This window comes from Galeopterus variegatus, unplaced genomic scaffold (genome assembly GCF_000696425.1).
Source record: "Galeopterus variegatus unplaced genomic scaffold, G_variegatus-3.0.2 Scaffold365, whole genome shotgun sequence".
Taxonomy (NCBI): Eukaryota; Metazoa; Chordata; class Mammalia; order Dermoptera; family Cynocephalidae; genus Galeopterus; species Galeopterus variegatus.
In genome coordinates this window covers 140,042-161,909 of record NW_007726476.1, presented here as the reverse complement: position 1 = coordinate 161,909, position 21,868 = coordinate 140,042, and the positions used below count along the sequence as shown (strand labels likewise).

At 35.2% G+C, this 21,868-nt stretch overlaps 1 protein-coding gene across 1 annotated transcript in view; it reads right to left on the bottom strand.

The window, feature by feature from the left end:
• The window catches only part of ENAH (enabled homolog (Drosophila)), a 168,665-nt gene that overhangs the window by 54,450 nt on the left and 92,347 nt on the right, over window positions 1–21,868 (bottom strand). Inside the window, exons 4-6 of the mRNA XM_008567993.1 lie at window positions 5,275–5,331; window positions 699–710; window positions 204–288 (exon numbers count right to left, since the gene is read on the bottom strand). Coding sequence (XP_008566215.1) covers window positions 204–288; window positions 699–710; window positions 5,275–5,331 — 154 coding nt within the window. The remainder of the gene's footprint in view (window positions 1–203; window positions 289–698; window positions 711–5,274; window positions 5,332–21,868) is intronic.

The following is a 21,868-nucleotide window of genomic DNA, read 5'->3' as shown; positions in this document are numbered from 1 at the left end:
ACATCTTGTGTTCAGCATAACAAGTATCTAGTCACTTATTAACAGCGATTCCAAAACTTACTAATTAAAGTTGTGACTTTCAAACATCTGACGAGACATAATCTACTTTCAGTAGATTAGGTAGCAGATTCAGTATTAGGATGTTCATGGTTTGGTCTTCTGCAGTAGAAAACAATAGTACAAACAATAACTAGTGAATTTACCTTCTTTGAATTTCCAATTCTTCTTGGGATGGGCCATTTTGAACTTGGGCAGGTAGTTGTGAATTTTGTCTAGGCAATGTTGGCCCTATAAAGGGAGGAAAACATTAGAGATGAACATTATCTTTATATCTAGCTGGAGAGAAGAGATAAAATCATGAGAGTAACATAAAACCATCACATATTTACGAATGTATCTTCTTTTTGTCTAGCAAAATAAAATATAAGCTTTATATAACACACAGCAAATGAAAAGACTGCAACATAATACTGTCATCATCTCCAGAGGGCTTACTTGAAACAAATGGAAAACATCAACAATAAAGAAAAAATAAACATTTATATATGAAGAGCTTGAGTAAAACAAGTGTTCAATGAGCATCTGAATAGGCACCTAAGCTTGACATTTTCTAAGACAATGAGACATTCTCTTTGGGGAAATTATTCATGAAGTGGAAAGGGAGAACTCAAATGAAAAAACAGAATTCAAAAACTCACCTAAATAGAACACTGGAAATGAAAAACAGGAGAGAAAGAGCATGAGAACCTTATTACTAGACTGAAGTATGCTAATGCATTTATCAAATTTGCCCAATTTAAGCTGCCATTTTTGTTTGCTGGCCTGGCATTTCCAGTTCTGGTGAAAACAAATGTTTACTAAACTTCCATATAAGAATCAACCTATTTATCTGAATTTTTATTGTAACAGAGGTAATCTTAAGAACTCACTTGGGATAAGAAGAAAAAAAATCTGCATTCACACCAACATGGTTCTGTCATGATAAACTAATGACCATCCACTCCCACATATCATGTACAATGCAGACCCATTTTTAGCATCTTAGATAGAATGCCACTAAATTATGGGACATCTTAATATCACTGGACATAAAAATTAAATGTGTCCTAAATAAGTTAAATACTGGACCTAATATATCACCTAATGATATACTACATATATTCATATATTGTAGTGTGCCAGCAAATGCCCCTAGCACATACTTTAAAAGATTTTTGTACATCACTAGTATAAAAAAGTTAGTAAATAAATGTTTCTGTGTACTGAAGCAAATTCTTGTAATCTATGAGCTAATAGCACAAACTTCTGTTTTATAGTAGTAGACTTGACAGCTAAAAGTAAAGGTTCAACATAATCATATTAATAACACTATAATAAGTATTAATAAGGATGTAGTACTGGTATATCCCATGTGTAGAAAAACAGAAACAATTTGATCTGAACTTACCTCCTAACTTTTTTCTCACCTCTTTACAAACGTTTTTAGATTAATCATTTAATTTGTCCCCTAAAGACAAATTAGATGACAAATGCAGTGATATATTTCATTAAATTTCCTAAAAGAGTCTGCTATTTTGAGAACAAAATAAAGGAAATATAAAAATATATCAACCCCATATAATCAGTAACAACAACAAAAAGCTCTTGAAATTAAAATTAAATACACGTGTAAACGTTTGCATACATGAAAATATATAAAACTGTTGTCTAGAAAACAGACTAGAATTCTTTCCTTAGGAGACTAACATAATGATGTAAAAATAGACTGTTATATTTGGCCATGCAGGGCTTTTACAGGGAAAAGATTTCTCTTCTGGCACAAAGATGGTGACATACAAGGTGGAAAGGTAACTTTGAGAAAAGATATAATTTCTGGGGGACAGCCTTTACCTATCCAAAGTTATATTTATCCAAAACTACTAAATGCGAGCATTTAGTATGGCAACTCTCAAGACCGTTATGGTTTAACTATTTTTTTAAACGTTTACTTGAGAATTTAAGTTAAAACTTCAGACTACTTAAATAAACACCTGTACGTTAAAAGGTTAGACTTGTCTGTCATCCACCTCAAAGTAGTCATACTACACATATCTAGGATAGGCATTATACCTCAATGGTAATATCAGTGGATTAAATTAGCCAGTTAAAATATAAGTTTTAACTCAAATATATAAACTCAAGAAATAGATGTCAAAATTTCAACTCAATCCTACTGATTTTATTGAACAGGTTTTTAAAAAATTAACAAAAGTTTGATATAACTCACAAAACAAACTGAATGAGAAAAAATTCTTTTCACAATTCACAGAACCTGTTTGCTTTTTTTTTTTTTTTTAAGATTTTTAAAAGCTTACTCAGCAAACCTGTTTAGAAAGCTTTTTAAAATGTGGGTATTATTTTGTGGCTGATACCATTAATTATAAAAGTGATTTACTATGGTTATTCCCGCAGTTGAGAAAGAAAAAAAACTTCAAAGAAGATCCTTTAAAAATGCAGAGAAGTTTGATCCAAGAACAACTCTTACACAATTCTTTTCTACATGGTTCTTTGTGATAATGGGTTATTGTTCTTTCCAGACATTCTTTAAATGGGATTGGGGAGTTGCAAGAATTCCTTCCCTTGGCATTTTCTCACATCTACTGGTATATTTAATCTGGTTGTTTTGTTAAATTGGAATAACTAGCACATGGAAATTTATGTGCCTTTAAAGACTAACAAATATACTATAAGCACTAAATAAAAGAGATCCAGGTAAATTCTAAACTTAAGTTACACAATAACATTTTTCCTTCCTGTCGGAGTTTCTAATGTGTTATAAAATTGGGAATTAATGCCAATGGCACCACACATGAGATGAAGAAGCAACTAAGGTTAGGCAAGGCTGTCACCTGCCACTATTTTCTGGAATATAACTATTACTTCACATAGGTCATACTCCTAAATGTGTACCTGTGTTCTCATAAAATACAAAATAGGTATTTTCATAACAATTTCAGTGGGCGAATAACATTCTATGAGCATGATGTGGTGGTTAGTAGCTCTCTTTTGGGGAAAAAAGAAGAGAGAGAGAACAACCAAAGTTAAGAAATGAGTAAGCCTGCTTTGTTCCTACTATGTCAGCATAAAGAACAGTAGCAGTTTGAGGGTTAGTTCTCTCCCTGTTTCATACAGCCAAAGACAATGGTTGATCTTAATTTGTCCTGGCTAGAAAAAGATGATACAAAGCAGAGTTGTGAATTGCTGTTTCTAATAAGAAAATGTGGCAATGTCACTGACATAGTGTCCTAAAAATGATGAAAATCAGATTAGAATCTCTCTCTAAAACAGGAATGGAGGGGCGGCCCGTGGCTCACTTGGGAGAGTGTGGTGTTGATAACACCAAGGCCACGGGTTCGGATCCCATATAGGGATGGCCGGTTGGCTCACTTGGGTGAGCGTGGTGCTGACAACACCAAGTCAAGGGTTAAGATCCCCTTGCCGGTCGTCTTTAAATAAATAAATAGATTTAAAAAATAAAACAAAACAGGAATAGCATTTCAGTCTTGCCTTCAATACTAAGTTTTGGTTAAAGCACAATTCACTTACTGTCACATTTTAATTTTAACAAATCTAGTTTCACACTTAGCCACAGACTATTTGAAAACACAAAACTATAAGACAAATAGGTGTTACTATACACAATACAATCAAGTTTAAACTTAGAGTGGCAATTATATTGTTTGTACACAGTTAAATGAAAGGTAATAATTGGGGAAATCCGCTTTTTCACACATTATTTTACAACTTAAAAAATTTACCTTTATTATAAAAGCCAAATCAATCTTTCTCTGCACTTGGGTAAATTATCTATTATTCTGCATGTGGACCTTCAACATATAAAGTATAAAGGTACAGAACATCAAGTAAAAAATGAGCTAAAGAGAGTCCTAATAACGCAAATACCAGTGATCAATCATATAGTTCAAAAGATGCCGTAGAAGAACCCCCAGGAGGAGGCAGAAAAACCAGAAATAAAATTTAGTGATTAAATACTTTATCTGCAATGCTTAATTGTGGAATTTGGGAAGGAGAGGAGCAATTTATAAAGAGCCACGCAATAGACCCACTACAGCAACTGTGTCACCTGGAGCAAATATAACTTTAGGTGATTAAGAAATACATTAGAATTTTCTTTCTGTCTTTTAAATTTACAATACATGCTTCTTTGCCTAAACCGGTAAGTATGTAAATTTAAAAATGATTCTCTTTATAGGTAAAGAAACAATATCAATAATACTGAGGAATCACATTAAAAATCCTGAGTCACATGGATAAAGTACATACACATAGCTGAAGTATTTATACAAAATTTTAACAGTATTATTTTAGTTATTAAATGATATTACTTTAGTTATAATATCATTTTATAACTTTTCTCACAAAATAATATGGCTACTCAAGGCATATAGGAGTCAAAAAAAAAAGCTCAAATAATTAAAAAATCACGTTTTGGAACTTGGGTTTTCAAACCAGAAAGCTTCAGAATCAAATGATGGTAAAAAGAATTCAGACAAGGATATATCTCTCTCTAGTATCTATATATATAGAAAGAGATGTCCTTGTGTAAGGATAAGGATATGTATACATCTGATTATCTCTAATTTGGGGTGGTTAAGTAACATATCTGGTTTGTCCATGCAGACAATACATATATGTACACACGTGTGTATATGACAATGAGAGTGAAAGAAAACACTCTGTAAGCCTAAATTCACTCCTAACCCACAGATATCTACCCTACTGAATAAAGGAGACTGTCGATCAAAAATCAACCTATTAAAGCAAGTAATAGTTTACATCTGCCTCACAACATGCACATGTAAAATTAATTCAAGTTATGCAAAAGTTCTCTTGGAATAAGGTACACTTACATCCTCAAATCATGTTAAGATGAATATAAATTTTTTCCTTAAATTCTAAATTAAAAGTTTGCTCCCAAACAAAATAGTTAAAAAGAAAAAACAAACAAAAACCTCTCTCATTTGTGTTGGAAGAGGTGGACAAGAGTAGTTTTAATATCCTAATCCTAACTAAATCCTCACTAACAAGCTAACTCAAAAGCTGACCAAATCACCTACATGAACCACAACGAATACCACAACATAAAAACAGTAGCTTGCTAACTATCCTAAATACCACAAACCAGACTATGGCCTAAGGAAACAAAAGTTATGGAAATGTGCAAGTAGTATGTACCACAGCTTGAAAAAGTAATGTAAACATAATGTTGCTTACCACAGAAAATACATCGCAAATTAGTGCTGTCCTGGGTAGCAGTAACCTTGCTCTGGGCTGCAACAGACACCTTGGTGTTAGAAGCTTCAAAGGACAACGGGGCCATCTGAAGAACTTCATATAAACTAAAAGGTGCTTTGAAATGTTCAAAATGTATTTATACATAACGTCCTATCTAGATCCTCATTCTGGAAGCTCTGTAATTTAATAAAAACGTATCCTCTTTAACATAAGCTCTTAAAAATTTTTATATGTAATCTTATTTGTGGAAAAGACCTACTATAACAGGCCATAGTTCAAATGATGCACTTATAGTTTAATTATTTCCTGAGTTATATAACAAAAAAGTGCAATCTGCATTTTAGGAAAAGTTAATGGAGATGAGATATAGTAAGTCAGGATCTATGGCCATTTGAGTTAATTTCATGAGCTATATACTCTCTCATTTAGGAGAACTGCATCAGAAAAAAATTTAGGTAAAATGCTTAAGATTAATTTAACATGAGATTAACTCATTTCTACTAGTTGGAAAAGAACCAAAGCCATTATAAACAACCTACTGCAATTAAAAGAGTGTTATATTCATTGATATAAAATAAGAATATCTTTGCTTCGCACTTTGAAAAAAGATCAGCTATTCATTGTTTTACCAATCCACATTTTACTTTTTTTTTCCAGTATATATACATATTTGACAAAATCTTATTAAAAATGTGTGGCTGCATCAATTAGCCATTAATTGATAGGGTACTTACATTAAAGTTTAGTTTACTGTAACAAAGTAAATTCTTTTTAGGAGGAAAAAACTCAATGAGCAAGTGATAGTTTATGAAAAGTAGGAGGGCTTATCTAAAATCAAGGTGACATTGAAAATTAGGATGGGAAAAATAAAAATAAAATGTACTTTTTTACTATTACATTAGTGACATCCAAAACTTTACATCAATAACTTTTTGTAAAATCCTAAAGAAATTCTTTTCAGCATGGGAAAGATTTTTTTTTCATTGGTATTAACCAAGAAACCATTAATGGGTTAAAAATATATTGACTTAACAAAGACCACATAATGGCAAACAAGACAGTATTTTAGATTTCCCCCAAAACTGTATTCTTTAAATACAACTCATGCTAACTAAAGAAGTTTCAGCAGAATCAGAACCAAACCCATTTATATTTAAAGAATGTACATCTGAAAGGGGTAGTAAGTCTTAAATATTCAAGAGATTTTTCATCATTTTTAGAAATTAGATTTAACATAATCCAATTAAGTCTTGCTTTAGAAATAATACATACAGCAGATATTTGCAAACACAAACAAAATAAATAAGATTGATAAATGTCACCTTTGCCAAGTACTCCCAACCACCCAATCTATTATGATTAAAGTTGCATGCACAATATTCATAGTAATGACATAAAATATAGAAAACAACAGGCATACATATAAAATACCTACTAAGATGAGATCAGGAGATAAACAATTTAGAAAATTTTCCGTAACTATATTTTAAATTTAAACTGCTTTAAGAAAAACCTGTCTTACCGATGCTTATATATGGCTACTTCTATAAAACCTTTATTAAATACACATGTCTAGTCTTCAGGTTTTACCCTCTTGTTCCTTTAATCCATATTTAAAGGGGGGAAAAAACCACATAAGTACAATTAAAAAAAAACTTACAAGAAAAACCTGAGAAATTATCTCGTCTCTGACAGCAGAGAAACTGCCACATCCCATTACCAATCATTTTGGCAAAAAGTCATCTGACAATTGTCAGAATGCAGGTAAACCATTATCACTGCATAAGGCAAAACATTTCAACCAAAAATTCCCAGTCTTTCTCACAATTTAAATTATTCAGCCACACTCTTGTACGTGGTATCTATAAGCATCTTCTTTCCACTGATTTTTACTTCATACCGTCACGAAAAATATTGATCTGATTTCCGATGAGGCTGCTTGGATTCTACTGCAGTTTGCACTTCCCGAAGATACTAAATAATTCATTGCATCATATGCATAAGGCAGACAATGCTTCCTGCTTAATACTGATGCCATTAACTCTTTCTCCACTAAGTCGGGGAAAAGGGTAGAAAATGGGAAAGAACATTCATTGTTCAGGTTTAGTAATTTAGTGATATGATGATTTCGGCACAGTTTTAGGACTAGCACTGATGTTCCATATACCTTACATTTTATCTGTGAAAACACATTTCTCTTTAAGTTAACCATATTAAAATAGAAATTAGGATGGGCCCTAAAGGATAGCATGAACTGAGGAGGTTAAAATATATCAAAAGTGTAAAATTTAATATTTATAGTAGAAAGAGAAATGACCACCTCCATCAGCCACTCTGACCTTAAATATAGTCTAGTCGTAGTTGTTCATTTATTTCTAATGCAGTTTGTGAAACAGTCATCCTTCACGCTTTCCCCCTCCCTTTAACAACCTTCACCATTAGTGCCTTTATGAGCAGGGAATGTAGAAACCCAGAGTGAGATATTAGTAGTGGAAAGTGACAGGCTGCTTAGATCTGATCAGCATTACTGTATATAAGCACTACAGTAGACCCTTGGCATTCATGCTTTTAACATTAGAGGTTCCCACTATTAGCAGTTAGTCCCAAGGCAATTTGTAATGGGGATATTACCCACCTCAGCATTTTTTCTGAGGATTAAATGAAATGTTTGAATTTGATTTGCACTCTGTAAAGCTGGCCAGCAACATCAGCATCCAAAGCAGTGGTGTTCACACTTACCACCAATAAGGGCCCCAGGTATTTCTCTCATGATTGCAAAGTTCTACTACACATTTTTGAGAGAGAGTGAAAGTAGATGTGTTTGTGTTTATTCTAAAGTATCTAGAATAGAAGCGAGGCAAACACTGCAATGGTATGGTTGCCTGCATTCAGAAAAAAACAGGTACCATATTGCAGGGCACTGTGCTAGGAGACATTGAATTATAAACAAATTTTATTCAAAGCAATAGGATTTTTAAAGTGGCATTTTGAAACATTTTCAAAAGTATTTCAAATTCTGTTTAAATATATTTGTACTTTTAAGTAAAAGAAAACCTTTAATAATACATGTATATCTCAGAAAATGGAGCATCATACATCTACAGCCACACATAAAAAAATACCATCATATAGAAAGAACTCTCATTTTTACTCAATTTTGTGCAGAACTGTATACATGATTTAATTTTTCCCTCCTTCATTTCTTGTAATCCTCCCCCAACCTATGGCCTCAGATGCATTTTATCCCCTTCTAAGCAAATATGAAAATGACAGCTAACAGTTGATAAGTTGCTGATCATCTATTATACCACACTGGCAATAGCCTTAACATGATCCTCAGTCCACCACCTGTTTTGTAAGCAATTTATTTTTAGCTGTGGAATGAATGACTCCGCCCCTAGTTAAAGACACTTGAAGAGTCACCTAGAAGTTGATGAGTCTATAATTTACCAATCCTGTCATATCCTAATGCTTCCTGAGATAAGAGTAAACCCTGTCCCCACGTTCACTTTTCTGCCTCCTCTTCCTGAGCACAGATCAAGACCTGCCCATCAAATCACTTCACCATGCCCCCCTGGCCCTTTGTTACTAAAGGCATTATTAAGTATACGCTCAGAGAAAACACCATTTTGGTAGAATGCTACTTTAATAAACAAGATTAGCTTATTACTAGAGTATTTGTTAACTCTCTAACCAGCGCTTTTATCTATTCAGATACACAAAACGAATCGAGGACTCTCCCTACCCCTTCCTTCTCTTTTACTTCTACTATCTGACCAATTCCCAAGTCCTGTTAACGCAGCCTCCTAATTTCTCTCTCCAACCTGTCTTCATTGCCAACGATCTTATTCTACGACCTCTCTAATGTTCAAAGTGGGATACATATATCCCAGAAGCTTCACATGTACTAGAGCAAGGGAGAAAATAGTAGCACTTCTATCTCTGTTACTTTTTCTCATCCTCTTTACTTTTTTTTTTGTTTTATGTATGCAATACGTCAACACCAAAGTACATATACAAAAACAATAAACACACATGTATTAGGAAGTATGCTCAAAAATTAAGAGACCACCAGCCTAGACAGTTACAATAACATCACCTAATTAAGCTGCTCATCCTAATCTTGCTATCTGTCCCCTCCCCCACAGCAGCCAGTGATACTTAAATAACTAAACCAGATCAAAACATCCCCCTTAGAAAAAGCTCTTCAATTGCTTCCCACTGCTCTTAAGATAAATACCAAAATCCAGTGCTTTCTCCCCGTGACGTGATCACTGCCTGTCCTATCCAATTCATACTATGCCACTCTCTATACTCCATGTACACTGGTCTCTCCGTTTCTCAAACGTGGTGTATGTTCCTCCCCCTGCACGGCCTTTTATTATTTTTTTTTTTAAAAACACGTGCACACGCCTTCTGCCTCTTGGTCAACTGGCATGCTTCTTTTTGCACCAACTAGAACTTTTTGGCGGCCAACACTCAATTAGTTACTATTAGCCCCCAGGCAATTAAATAATGAGTTCTTAGTCCTTCACTAGGAAGTCTTATCTTATGCAAATTGTATTACATATTCTTTCTTCCTATTAGCCACATCAAAAGATTTGAAAGGAGATAACCATAAATACGACGGGGTCTTCAAAAAGATCACGGAAAGATCTGTTTTATCTTTTAACTCTATTTTTCCATAAACTTACTGAAGTACTCATATAAAATTAGATAATATCAAATTTTCTAGGAAATATAAAGAATCTGTCTAAAGACTTAGGAGAAAAGTTTTAGTAGAATATTAAAATTAGGGAAAGAGGTCCAAACTTATATTTGGGCAAGAAAGAAAGAGGCTGTATTTGGTTTCTTCTACTATGAATGAAGGTGGGCATCATTTTAGGAAAAAACACAATTTCACTCTTTCATCTGCGTGTAAAGAGCTAAAACTCATTTAACCAAGAAAAGTATTTTTATTCTAAAAGTATAAAACACAGACTTTCAAAGACCATATCTGGTTTTTTTCCTACTTTTGTAAGAGAAAAAAGAATTAAGAAAACCACAAAAGTATGAAGTTCCTCTATTCTACACTAACACTCTTAGGTGCAGGGGAAAACGAAGGCAGTGGAGGTAACCGAGCCTGGGGACTAAGAGAATAAACCTCAGAAACCTCACAATTTGGTCAAGCATTCATCTCTATTTACATTCAACGTGGCATAAAAAATTGCCGCATGGTTCTGCTTTACACAATTCATCAGGTTTTAAAATGTTGATAAACTAAAGACTCGGAGGAAGGCTTTTCACTTTGATTTTAATACCTATATTTTACTTTCAATATACACCATAGTCATACAACCCTAAAACAGGAGCCAATTATTAAAGCTCAGCATGCCTAGATACATAAATACATGCTTTTTATTAAGATCTACTTTTTAGGGCCGAGCCCGTGGCGCACTCAGGAGAGTGCAGCGCTGGGAGCGCAGCAGTGCTCCCGCTGCGGGTTCAGATCCTATATAGGGATGACCGGTGTGCTCACAGCGCTCACTGGCTGAGTGCGGTGCGGCCGGTCTCAAAAAAAGGACAAAAGAAAAAGAAAAAGAAAAAAAAAAAGATCTACTTTTTAAAAATGCCATGCATAAATGCTACAAGATGTATGAATCTTGAAAACGTTATGCTAAGTGAAAGAAACCAGTCACAAAAGACCATATATTGTACGGTTCCATTTATATGAAATGTCCAGAAGAGGCAAATCCTTAGAGACATAAAGTAGATTAGTGGTTGCCAGATGCTGGGTGGTATGGAAGAACTGGGGATGGGGTAAGGTAGGGGGTGATGCCTTAAGGGTACGAGGTTTCTTTTGGTGTAAAGATAATGTTCTAAAATTGTGGTGATGGTTGCACAACACTGAATTTAGTAAAACCACTGAATTTTACACTTTAAATGAATAAACTGTATGTTATGTGAAATAAAGCTCAATAAAGCTGATACAGAAAAAACTGCTATGCTGTGCATGTGTTCTTCATCTCAGAATTGTTTATGACACAAAGTTGAAAAATATCTCAAAGCCTATCACTTTTCCATTATGAAAAATATTAAGATGATTTTAGGTATTTTTACTTTCTTTAAAATTTTCTGTAATGCTTAAATTTTTGTAAGTAGCCCATGACTTTATAATCAGAAAAAATAACATATTCACTTGGAAAACAAAATGCTATGCTGGAAACTAGAGTTCTATTAACATGACTGGTTCTTGTCAGAGGGAGCTCTATCTAAGTGGCTTGAGTTTCTGACAAGAGAACTGGACATAACAAAGAATAAAGTGACTCCATTAATAACACCAATGTGACCCCAAATGTAGGACTGCAGAGCCAGGACCCGAATACCCTTTTGAAATACCAGAGCTGGTCTGGAGAAGGCACATGGCAGTTCCTCTGCAGTTGGGCTGTTTTCCAGCAGGAATCAAAACCAAAGGTCTCTTAGGTCGTGTGTGACTCTCTGAACATACCTCCATTCAGGACGGTTCATCAAAAACCAACTCTGTCCAAGTTAAAAAAGGACGGCTGTCTCCTTTTCCATGGGAACCCCACTGCCCTTTCCCTTCTCTTTCTCTCTGTATAATAATTCATGATACTTCAAGAAGTTGCTTACCTAGAAGCCACCTCTATCTAAAACAACACAGGACAGCTAATATCTAAATGATAAAGATGTCTAAATTTACCTTTGAAATTCAAAAATATGTAAAATTTTATTAAAAGTTCTGTTGAATACATAAAAATTAAACTCCATTTATCTCACATGAAATTTATTAAACAGAATTAAATATAAAGTTATTGGTGTGGGCTATCAGCAAGGACATTTAAAAAATTGTTCTACAAATTGAACATCATTAACCTCAATCTCTGAAATGTAATTATATCCGTTAACAGTACATGTCTTTATTTCACTACTCTTTTAAAAATATATTATCTTATAATAAGCAGACCACAAATATTGGTACGCTATTTCAAACAATGATGATGTGCTGTTTAGATGAAACATCAATATATTCAGACAAAGAAGTGAACAGCCATCACCAATGCTGCCAAACTTTTAAAAATTAAGAAAAGTTTTAACAGGAGTGTCATGCTCCTGGCTCTTAAAAATCAATACATGCTACTCGATAAACATTTATTTTTCAGGAAAACTGTGTATAAAATAATTAGTACAATATTTTAAATGAAATTTTTAGTATTTTAGTTCGATCTACAGGCTTATGTTATTTTTCTATCTTCGTAAGACATTTTCCACGTTAAATCTTAGCCTTTTACTGACACCGTCAAGAAACAAGGGAACTTCAAAAAGTTCATAGAAAAAAACAGAATTAAAAGATAATATGAATCTTTTCATGAGCTTTTTAAAGTTCCCTTGTATAAGACCAGAAATGTTTAAACATAACTCAGGGAAATAAAATGTTCTTAAAACAACCTTTATGTGGATGAGGAAGTGAGAGTTCCCATAAAGCCTATTTGAGTAATAATGCAGAGAAATAACCCAGAAAATCTACATTTTAATGTACTGTAAGGTTGGGATCTCACAAATTGCCATGAAAAAATAAACATTTTTAAGAACAAGCAAGATGCCTGGTCCATAGGTGAAGACAGTCAGGTGCAGGCAAGTTCTTTCCCCAAGCCTTACCACAGTAACTATCAGAAGGCAGGGCACAAAGCAATGTTAAAGGGATGGCTGCCTTTACAAAAGCAATCCGGCCACCTCTCCTCTGGCAACAACCTTATAATCAACCTGTTTTTAAGCAAGTCAAGATTCAGCAAGGCAGCTGCAGGCACCATACCATCTCTATGCAGAGGACAACGAAACTGCACAAGAAATGCTGGTGGAAAGTTTTAAAGAACACTGATTTGAATTCATACTCTAATGAATTAAAGGGTAAATCTTAGTATTCCTCTGCAGCACTAAAACAGTTCTGAATTCCTAAGAACAAAACTACAGAGACTCAAACATCTATTCATGTAAATAATACTATAATCACTATTGTATTAAATATATTCGAAAGCTGTTTATATATTGTATCTTAGTCTAGACTAATGGGACTGTAGGCTACATTTTCTTAAAAAAGGAGTATGGGGGCCGGCCCGGTGGCGCACTGCTACAGTGCGCTGCTTGGGAAGCATGGCGGCGCTCCCGCCCGAGGGTTCGGATCCCACATACAGACCGGTTCCCGCTCACTGGCTGAGCGGGGCGCGGGAGCGACCCCGAGGGTTGCGATCCCGTTGCCGGTCCCCGGTCCGGTACGGGGGCAACACTGAAGGTTGCGATCCGTTGCCGGACACGGAAAAAGACAAAAGACAAAAAAAAAAAAAAAAAATAGGAGTATGTGTCTTTTGGCTTGCTGAAAGCAACACTTGAAATAATTTGATCTTTATGTGCAAATAAAATCTGGTAGTATGTACCACCATATTAATAGCACTGTCACTAATTTTGGCTCTGCCAAATTTATTTATATATCCCCAAAATTACCAGTTTAAAGTGTTTTGAAAAAAGTAAGTAAGAGAAAAGATGGTACAGAAAGAAAGAGGAGGAGGTACAAGGGCCAAGAAGCAGGAGAGAGTGTGTTTACTTAATGCACAGTCAAGAGGGGCCAGGTCATGAAGGAACCAAGAGTGGCGTTTAGCAGACTGCGCTTTATTCTGAGACTGATGGAAAACCACTGCAGGGTTACCTGGTACACACTATAATAGGTATGCAGAAGCCCCCTCTACCTCCTTCCTAGCTATATGAGGTCTATTTCAAGTATTATCTGCAGAATGAATGGATGAATAGTAAAGTTTTTCAGATTATCCATTCAAGAATAATAAAATCAGATCCTTACATCACAACACACAAACTAACAAAAATAAATAGTAAAGTTTTGTGGATTATTCATTCAAGAATAATAAAATTAGATCCTTACACCACAATACATATAAAAATAAATCCTAAAAAATAAACAAAATAAACTTTTCTTAGTATCTGGCACAATTACAAGATCCAAAAATTCCTAAAATGTCAACAACAGTAAGAACTTCTGGTTGATTTTACATAAGTATCTCTATGATAAATTCCAGCCCCAAAGAAGCTTAATATTTGAGTTAGCAGGTTTCACTGGAATTCATAACGTACATTGTATATTTGGCTTTGAAAACACTGAAAATTATTTCAGACCTAGTTCAGTAGTTTTGTGGGTAACAAGTTGAAAATTATTGCTCTAATTTTATCTCCCAAGGAAAACGACATTTATATATAATATACATGCTAACTCTGTTACAGATAACTAAACTGGGGGCTTAACATATTGGTTCTGAAACTTTAATGTCTAATTGAGAAACTAATGGAGTTTCTTTTGCCACACTGTGTGCTATTTAAAGCCAGAATTCTATCTGTGTACTTTTCTTTCCAAAACCTGAACTCAGGCTCACAGTAAAATTCAAACTAATGCTGAATTACATTTTCATTTTTCACCTATTTCTCCCAAACTACTGACATTCTTCATATAGCCTAAATAATCTCAGATACCAAGTCCCATCCAAACAAATCTCCCAGAGAGTTCCATTACTGACATATAAAAATGGGTGGCCAGAATTCTTTGTTAATGAAAAAAGCTACCTACAGGAATGAAATACAGCCAGCACAATATGGGTTCCCTGTTTAAACTCATCTGATTCTTTCACTTTGAATTTTCTTCTCCATCCTTACGATTTCTGCCTCCACTCAGGAACTGAATGCTTGTCTCCCACAGCCTCCAGGAGCTCCCTTTCAAATCTGGCTAGAACTTTCTGAAGTACAGCTTTGCTCTTATTATCCCTCTTGCTCAATAAATTTCTGTCACCTTTTGAGCATCACATATTGCACACAGCTATTGATATTCAACTCTGTATGACACAGATATGCACAATCAACTATGTTACAATAAAAAATAAAAATCTCTATCACCCACAGCCCTCAAAGGCCCTTCTTTATCAGAGCTACCTTCCTGAATTTATTCCCACCAGGCCAAACACTCCCTGCTTTACAAACACATCTCATTCGCCTAGTTGTGCACTCACGTGCTATTCCTCAGACCTGAGTCTGCAATTTCTTTCATCTTTCAAAATCCAGCTCAAAAATCCATCTCATCATTAACATGTTCCCCGACTGCTCCAGTGAGAAGAATGCTCATCCCCTTCTTATACCCCTGTAGTCTTTTATCTGTCTTCAGATATGATCTGCTCTCTTGTATTATGGTTGTGTCTTCTCTCCGCTATAAGAGTAGAAGATCTTTTGAGGACAAGATTTGTGTCTAATTTCCCATTGCATTCAAATTATGGATTAACTAGTTAATTTTCTGAGGCAGGGGCAGGGGGAGGGGAATATAACATGTCTTTACCAAGCAGTGAAGAGATGGAAAAAATTTCAGAGTCTCTCTACCATTTTTTGTCTAAGTAAATTAATCCATGCAGTATACTTTTCTGGTTGTTTGGAGGTTGTTTTTGTTTGTGGGTTTGTTTTTTACATTAGCATTCAAAACTAACATTTGATAGTTTAAGAATACCAATGTCCTCATCTCATTTAATTCCCATAATGATATCCTAACACAAGTATTCTCATGATCCATATTTTAATAAATAAGGAAATAAATAGCTTTAGAGAAGGAAACCTGCCACCAGATACGGAGACAAAAGTGGAATCTTTTGACTCCAAATTCAAATTCTTTCCACTAAGTAACAATAAAGACCTTAAAATTTCACTACAAAGCACAAAACAAAAAGTGAACGGAAGTTTTTCTCTTTCCTACTTTCTCACCCTAAACTGACTTCCCTCAAAAGCCTTTTAAAAGATGCTTTGAAGATCTTGAATTGAAAGGCAGAAAAATGTAGTAGAAAGAACCTAAAAGGCCAGAAGACCCAAGCCCCTTCCTGCCTCCCTTTCTAGGTAAGTACGACCCCAAGGAAGTCCCATCTCTCCATGTGAATCTCTTAATTGGAACTTGGGAGCAGCAGCAGACTTGTGAATCTTGCATTATTGTGAAACTGTGGGTTCATAATGGGAAGACTGTGAAAAGGTAAGTATGAGAACGAAAAAGGAATAACGGCACCCACAAAGAGACCGTCCCAACCCCCAAAACTATTACCCATTTAAGTCTGATGAGCAGCTATGCTTTATCTGTTTCAAAATGTTACTTGTCCAGTAAGATTAGTTTAAGAAAGCTAAAAGCAAAAAACACTGTCCAAGATTATCTCTGGGGTCCTTTCCAGGCCCAAATTTATATGGCTTTATGAAAGCATTAATAAAGTACCCCAAATGCAGTATGCCCTGAACCAACTTTGTCAGCCCTGCACAACATTTCCTCTAAAGCCACTTCCCGCCCTCTTCCTCTCTGTCTCTGGTGGCACGCCTGGTCATCACCCTGAAACACCACTCTCTCCTTCCTGCCTGCCCATTTGACATCTCACTGACACAGTGGAAAGAGGCTGAATTCTAAATTAGATCTGGGCACAAATGCCACAGATGCCACCATCTAGCTGTGGGGCCCTTGGGCCAGTCCAGTGTAAGCCCCAATCTCATCTCTAAAACAAGTATAATACCACTGACCTTGCAGGGTTGTTAAAGATTATCAGTAATGTATGTGCCAGATTAAGACCAGGCACACAGCAGGTGACCAATAGATGATTATTCCTGCTTTCACGACTGAATGAGGACATAGGCAGAAGGCTGGAACACTGCCTCGGCAGGTGTAGTAGGCACTCAATAAAAGCTGGTCATCTCTCCACTCTGCTCCTTTCCTTTCTCTACTGTCAGTTCAGGCCTGTCTTCTCGCAGATATTAACACAACACTAGGGGACAAACTGATCAGCTGGTAACTGCATGCTCACCAGTCCCACCATGCTTGTCCTAAAATACAAACTTGTCATATCAAACATGTATTTAGTACCCTTCAATGACTTCACTGACTACTTGATACTCCTCAGCAGGCACACCAGGCATTTCCCAACCTTTCCAGTCTTACCTCTTGGGATCCCCCCCAAAATAAATTCTCGTGTCCAAGCCACAAACATGGCCTATTAGCTGTTTCCCAACTGCTCCATGCTCTCATGACTCCAGGCCTATCTAGAATGTTCTTTTATCATTGAGGAGACCTGCTGATTCTTTAAAGCTTTCTCTAACCTAGAATTTTCTTTGGTACTCCAAAGGCCTTTCTTCACACTTCACTCACAAACTGTATCCTAATTTCGCTGGCCTTGTTTCTAGTAGCTCCAGCCTAACTGTGAAATCCTGGAAGGGAATGGTTAGGCATTACCACGATAATATTATTCCCAGTGCCCAGCACAATATGTATGCTCAAAACATGTTTAATTTAGTGATATTTTTGTGATATAAGTTTAATAATGCTCCCATTAATATCAGCAGTCTGGAAGACAAGAAATAACACTACCAGTATAAACAAAGTATTTCCAGAAATTTATTGAGATTTTAGATCCAATTAATCCCTAAAATCTATTGTAAAAAGATTTTTAAATGCTGAGATAAAACACACACAAATGCTCATATTGGAAGTTATGTCAAGCCAAATTACCATTAAGAAAAAAATTAATGGAATTTCAATATTTACTATAAAATGTTAAGAAAGCTTCAACCATAAGAAGGATATCTTTGACTATATTCTAATTTTCTAGAGACAAAATATAAAATCCAGCAAAAGCAGTCTTTTAGTTAATAGTAAAATATTTGAGGTTTATCTTTTGGAAAGGTACGTTTAATCTAGAACAAAAGGAGCAGAAAAATCTTACTGGCTATGCATATTATTTTCTTTAAATTGATTCTAAAAATTATTTATTTTCAAATGATTTAAACCTCTTACAAAATAACAGATTGTGCAAATATACCTCCACCAATCATCAAAAGGATTGACTTTGTAGTTTATATAATCCAAAATTATTATCTACAAAAATCTATAAATGTACTTCATAAATATTACAGAAATTAAAAATATTGGTCTGGATCATACATTTGTTTAAAACTGAGTCCATTTCCATTGGAGAAAGGAAAAGATACACTGTAACATCTGATATAAAAGGAAGAGGACTAATTCAGCTCTTTAAAAAATGTTAGAACATGTGACTTGTGGGGGTTTTTTTTAATTCCAAATATAACTCACTGTATTTAGCACCTCCTGTACTTTCCAGTATATTAGATAATTGCACACGAAGTTAAAAACAAAATAAAGGAAAACATTCCTGCCACCCACCCTTGTCATAAAAAAATGAAAATATTAAACACACACACAGAGCACCTTGTAAAGGTCAGTATGACTAGCCCCAAAGAAAAGCTGTCTTTTCTTAATTTAAAAAATGTGTTTGAAGATTTAAGGAACTTGGGGGGGGGGGTAATTATTGGTTTTGGCAAGAAAGAATTAGTAATTTTCAAATCCTGCTCTGGAGAACCACACAGGTGCTTCAGTGGCTGTGGGCCCCCAACTCCCACATTAATCAGAGAAGCTCTACAGGTTTTTTAGTCCATTTACACACTAAGCTTTTGTAAAAGATTTTGAACAAAGATTTCCATAATTTCAAAAAGTCTGAAAATCATGAAGAAAAATAAACCAATCATGACAATGGATAATATTGATATTAATACCTAATAATCAAAAATAGAAATGTTCAACATGGGAAAATGGTTTTAAACAGTGATAAAACATTAAGAAATAGGCAAGACTAATATTTGTAGTTGCTCTACCTTTATGAATGTTTGTTCTTTTGCTTCTGATCAGAGTTTTTTGGGCTACTGTTTGTTTAGGGAAGGGACATGCGAGTTAACCTTTTTCAAATTGGTTTTGGCAGAAAGACTGAAGATGGTTTCAGCACAGAATTGGCTGTGAACCCAAAGCAAACAGCTCTGGCAGGGGAAAATATAATCAAGTTGAGAGGCAACATTATTTTTGTTTACGGAGATGAGGGACCCACATAATTCTACTGTGGTAGGATATATACCTATCCTACACTTTGGGAAATTGCACAAAAAATTAAATCCCTTTCCAACGACATTCCTGAGTCTTATTATCTACCCCCTCCCATGCTTCCAGTTCCAAACCAATTAATGCCATCAATAATCAGAAATAAGTTGTTAACTACAATATTTTATGAAAAGTCATTTTTCTAAATAAGACTATTTAGAACAATAGCCATTGCTGTGGATTGACTGAATTGTGTCCCCAAAGTTCATATATTAGAAGTGTAATCCCACTGTAACTGTTGAGGGTGGGAAATCGTATTACGGTAATTGAAAGGTGGGGCCTTGAAGAGGTGATTGGATTGTAGGACCATGCCATAGTCAACGGATAAATAATGGTGGTCAGAGGCGTGGTTCTGAGGGCTTTAAAAGAAGAGCACGAGAGGTTAGTCTCTCTCTGCTCCACCATATTCTGCCACATGAGACCCCTGGGTCACTGTCGCTACCACCAGGACCCTCTCCAGGTGTCTTCCCTGGACTTTGGACTTCCCAGCCTCCAAAACTGTAAGCAATAAATTTTGTTTTCTTTATAAATCATCCAGTTTCAGGTATTTTGTTGTAAGCAACAGAAACAGACTAATACAACCATTTTACATGCTTTGTTTTCTCTGATGTAAAAACTATAGAACCAAAAGCTTCTTTGCCAGTAACTTGGTTCACAATGCAAGGAGACAACAGCTAAGATGGGCCAACATTCTCCACCATTATATCTCTGTCCTTAGTCCATGGTATCGCTGGTTGAAGTTGTGACAGAGAAGAGAATAAAGTATCAAAATCACCCAAGAAGAATCCTATTAGGTTTCTTTTTTCTTTTTTTTGCCACACCAAAATGCTTGTATAGCTAGTCAAATGATGGGCGATTTTCCTATTTGCCAAACTTTCTATACATGCTATGGAACATCTTAATGCTTATTACTTTATGACAGAGAATGTAATTGAATCTCTCCACATTAAGACTCACTAATTTCAAAAGATCAAGATCAGAAGAAGAAAACATTTATTTTTATTTGCATTTTGAAAGCAAACTATATGACTACTCACTGATTAAGAACAATCCTTGCCATTCAGTTTTTAAAAAAACAATGACAAGTTGAATAACAATAATTCTGACTACTTTAAAGAAGTAACATTTAGTTCCTCATCAGTAACATTTAATTCCTATTATCACTGGATACTCTTTTAAAGGTTTAGAAATAAAAGTAATGCTAGTTTGTTGCAGACATGCGGAAGCCAAATATTGTCATACATATACTACCCAACCTTCGGTCTCTTAATTACTTATTACATAATTGACCTATTTAATAAGATAGTAAGAACCACAGTTCTAGTTTCTTCCCTATGGTAAAACTATAGTGAATGAAAAGCAATTCTATACCTACAACATAATGCCAATAAAACACTGACAGCTGCAAGAAAAAGTACAAGTGAATTAGATGATCTACATACAAGACTATACAGACTTTCTTACAACATTTTCTGGACTTAGAGACAAACCAGAAGTTCCAGTGATTTATTTTCTCAAAATAGATAAAATATGAGAACTGTGTATAAGTTATTTACAGATAATAATGTCCTCAAAAGAAGATCTAATATAAATACCTATAAGCATAACAACTTAAAGTTTCTGCAAGATCCCAAAATCTTTTTGCTCTGAAATTCATATTTGAAATAGGCTAACACATGAGCTAGATACTGCAACCCTTTTAAAAATAAGGCAAAGTATAAATATAATTTAACGTATTTATAAGAGGTTTTGAAATTCTAAACCTTTAACAAAATATCAAATTCTCATCTGACTATAACTCCTTCCACTTAAAATATATAAACTTTGTTTACAGCACATTTATATCTTTAAAATCATTACTAAATACACAACATAGGCAAGATCATATATGTATTGTTTTTACATATAACATTTATTTTCTGATTATAAAAATCCATCTTTTCAAAGAAATAACCATACATTAGTATATTTCTTTTTCTCTTTTTAAAACCAAGATAAGGGGCTGGCCGGTTAGCTCAGTTGGCTAGAGCTCAGCCTTGTAACACCGCTGGCCGGTTAGCTCAGTTGGCAAGGGGCTGGCCGGTTAGCTCAGTTGGCTAGAGCTCAGCCTTGTAACACCAAGGTCACAGGTTCAGATCCCCATGCCGGCCAGCCACCCCCCCCCAAAAAAAAACAGCAAATAAAACCAAGACAAAATTGAGTTCATCCCTGACTATATATACTGTTTGAAACCCTGGTTTGTTTTTTTAAGTGAATTATTTCTATATATCTAACATGCAGTGACAAATGAGACGCAATTCATGGCTTGTACCACCTGAGGGCACTCTTAAAATCTTTAAATAATTTTTATCTACTAAGAAAGTGACCTAGGGCCGGCCCGGTGGCACACTGGAGGGTGCGCCGCTTGTGAGCGTGGCGGCGCTCCCGCCGAGGGTTCGGATCCCATGTGGAGACCGGTTCCCGCTCACTGGCTGAGCACGGTGCGGGCGCAACACCGAGGGTTGCGATCCAGTTACCAGTCAGTAAAAAAGACAAAAAAAAAAAAAAAAAAAAAAAAAAAAGGAAAGG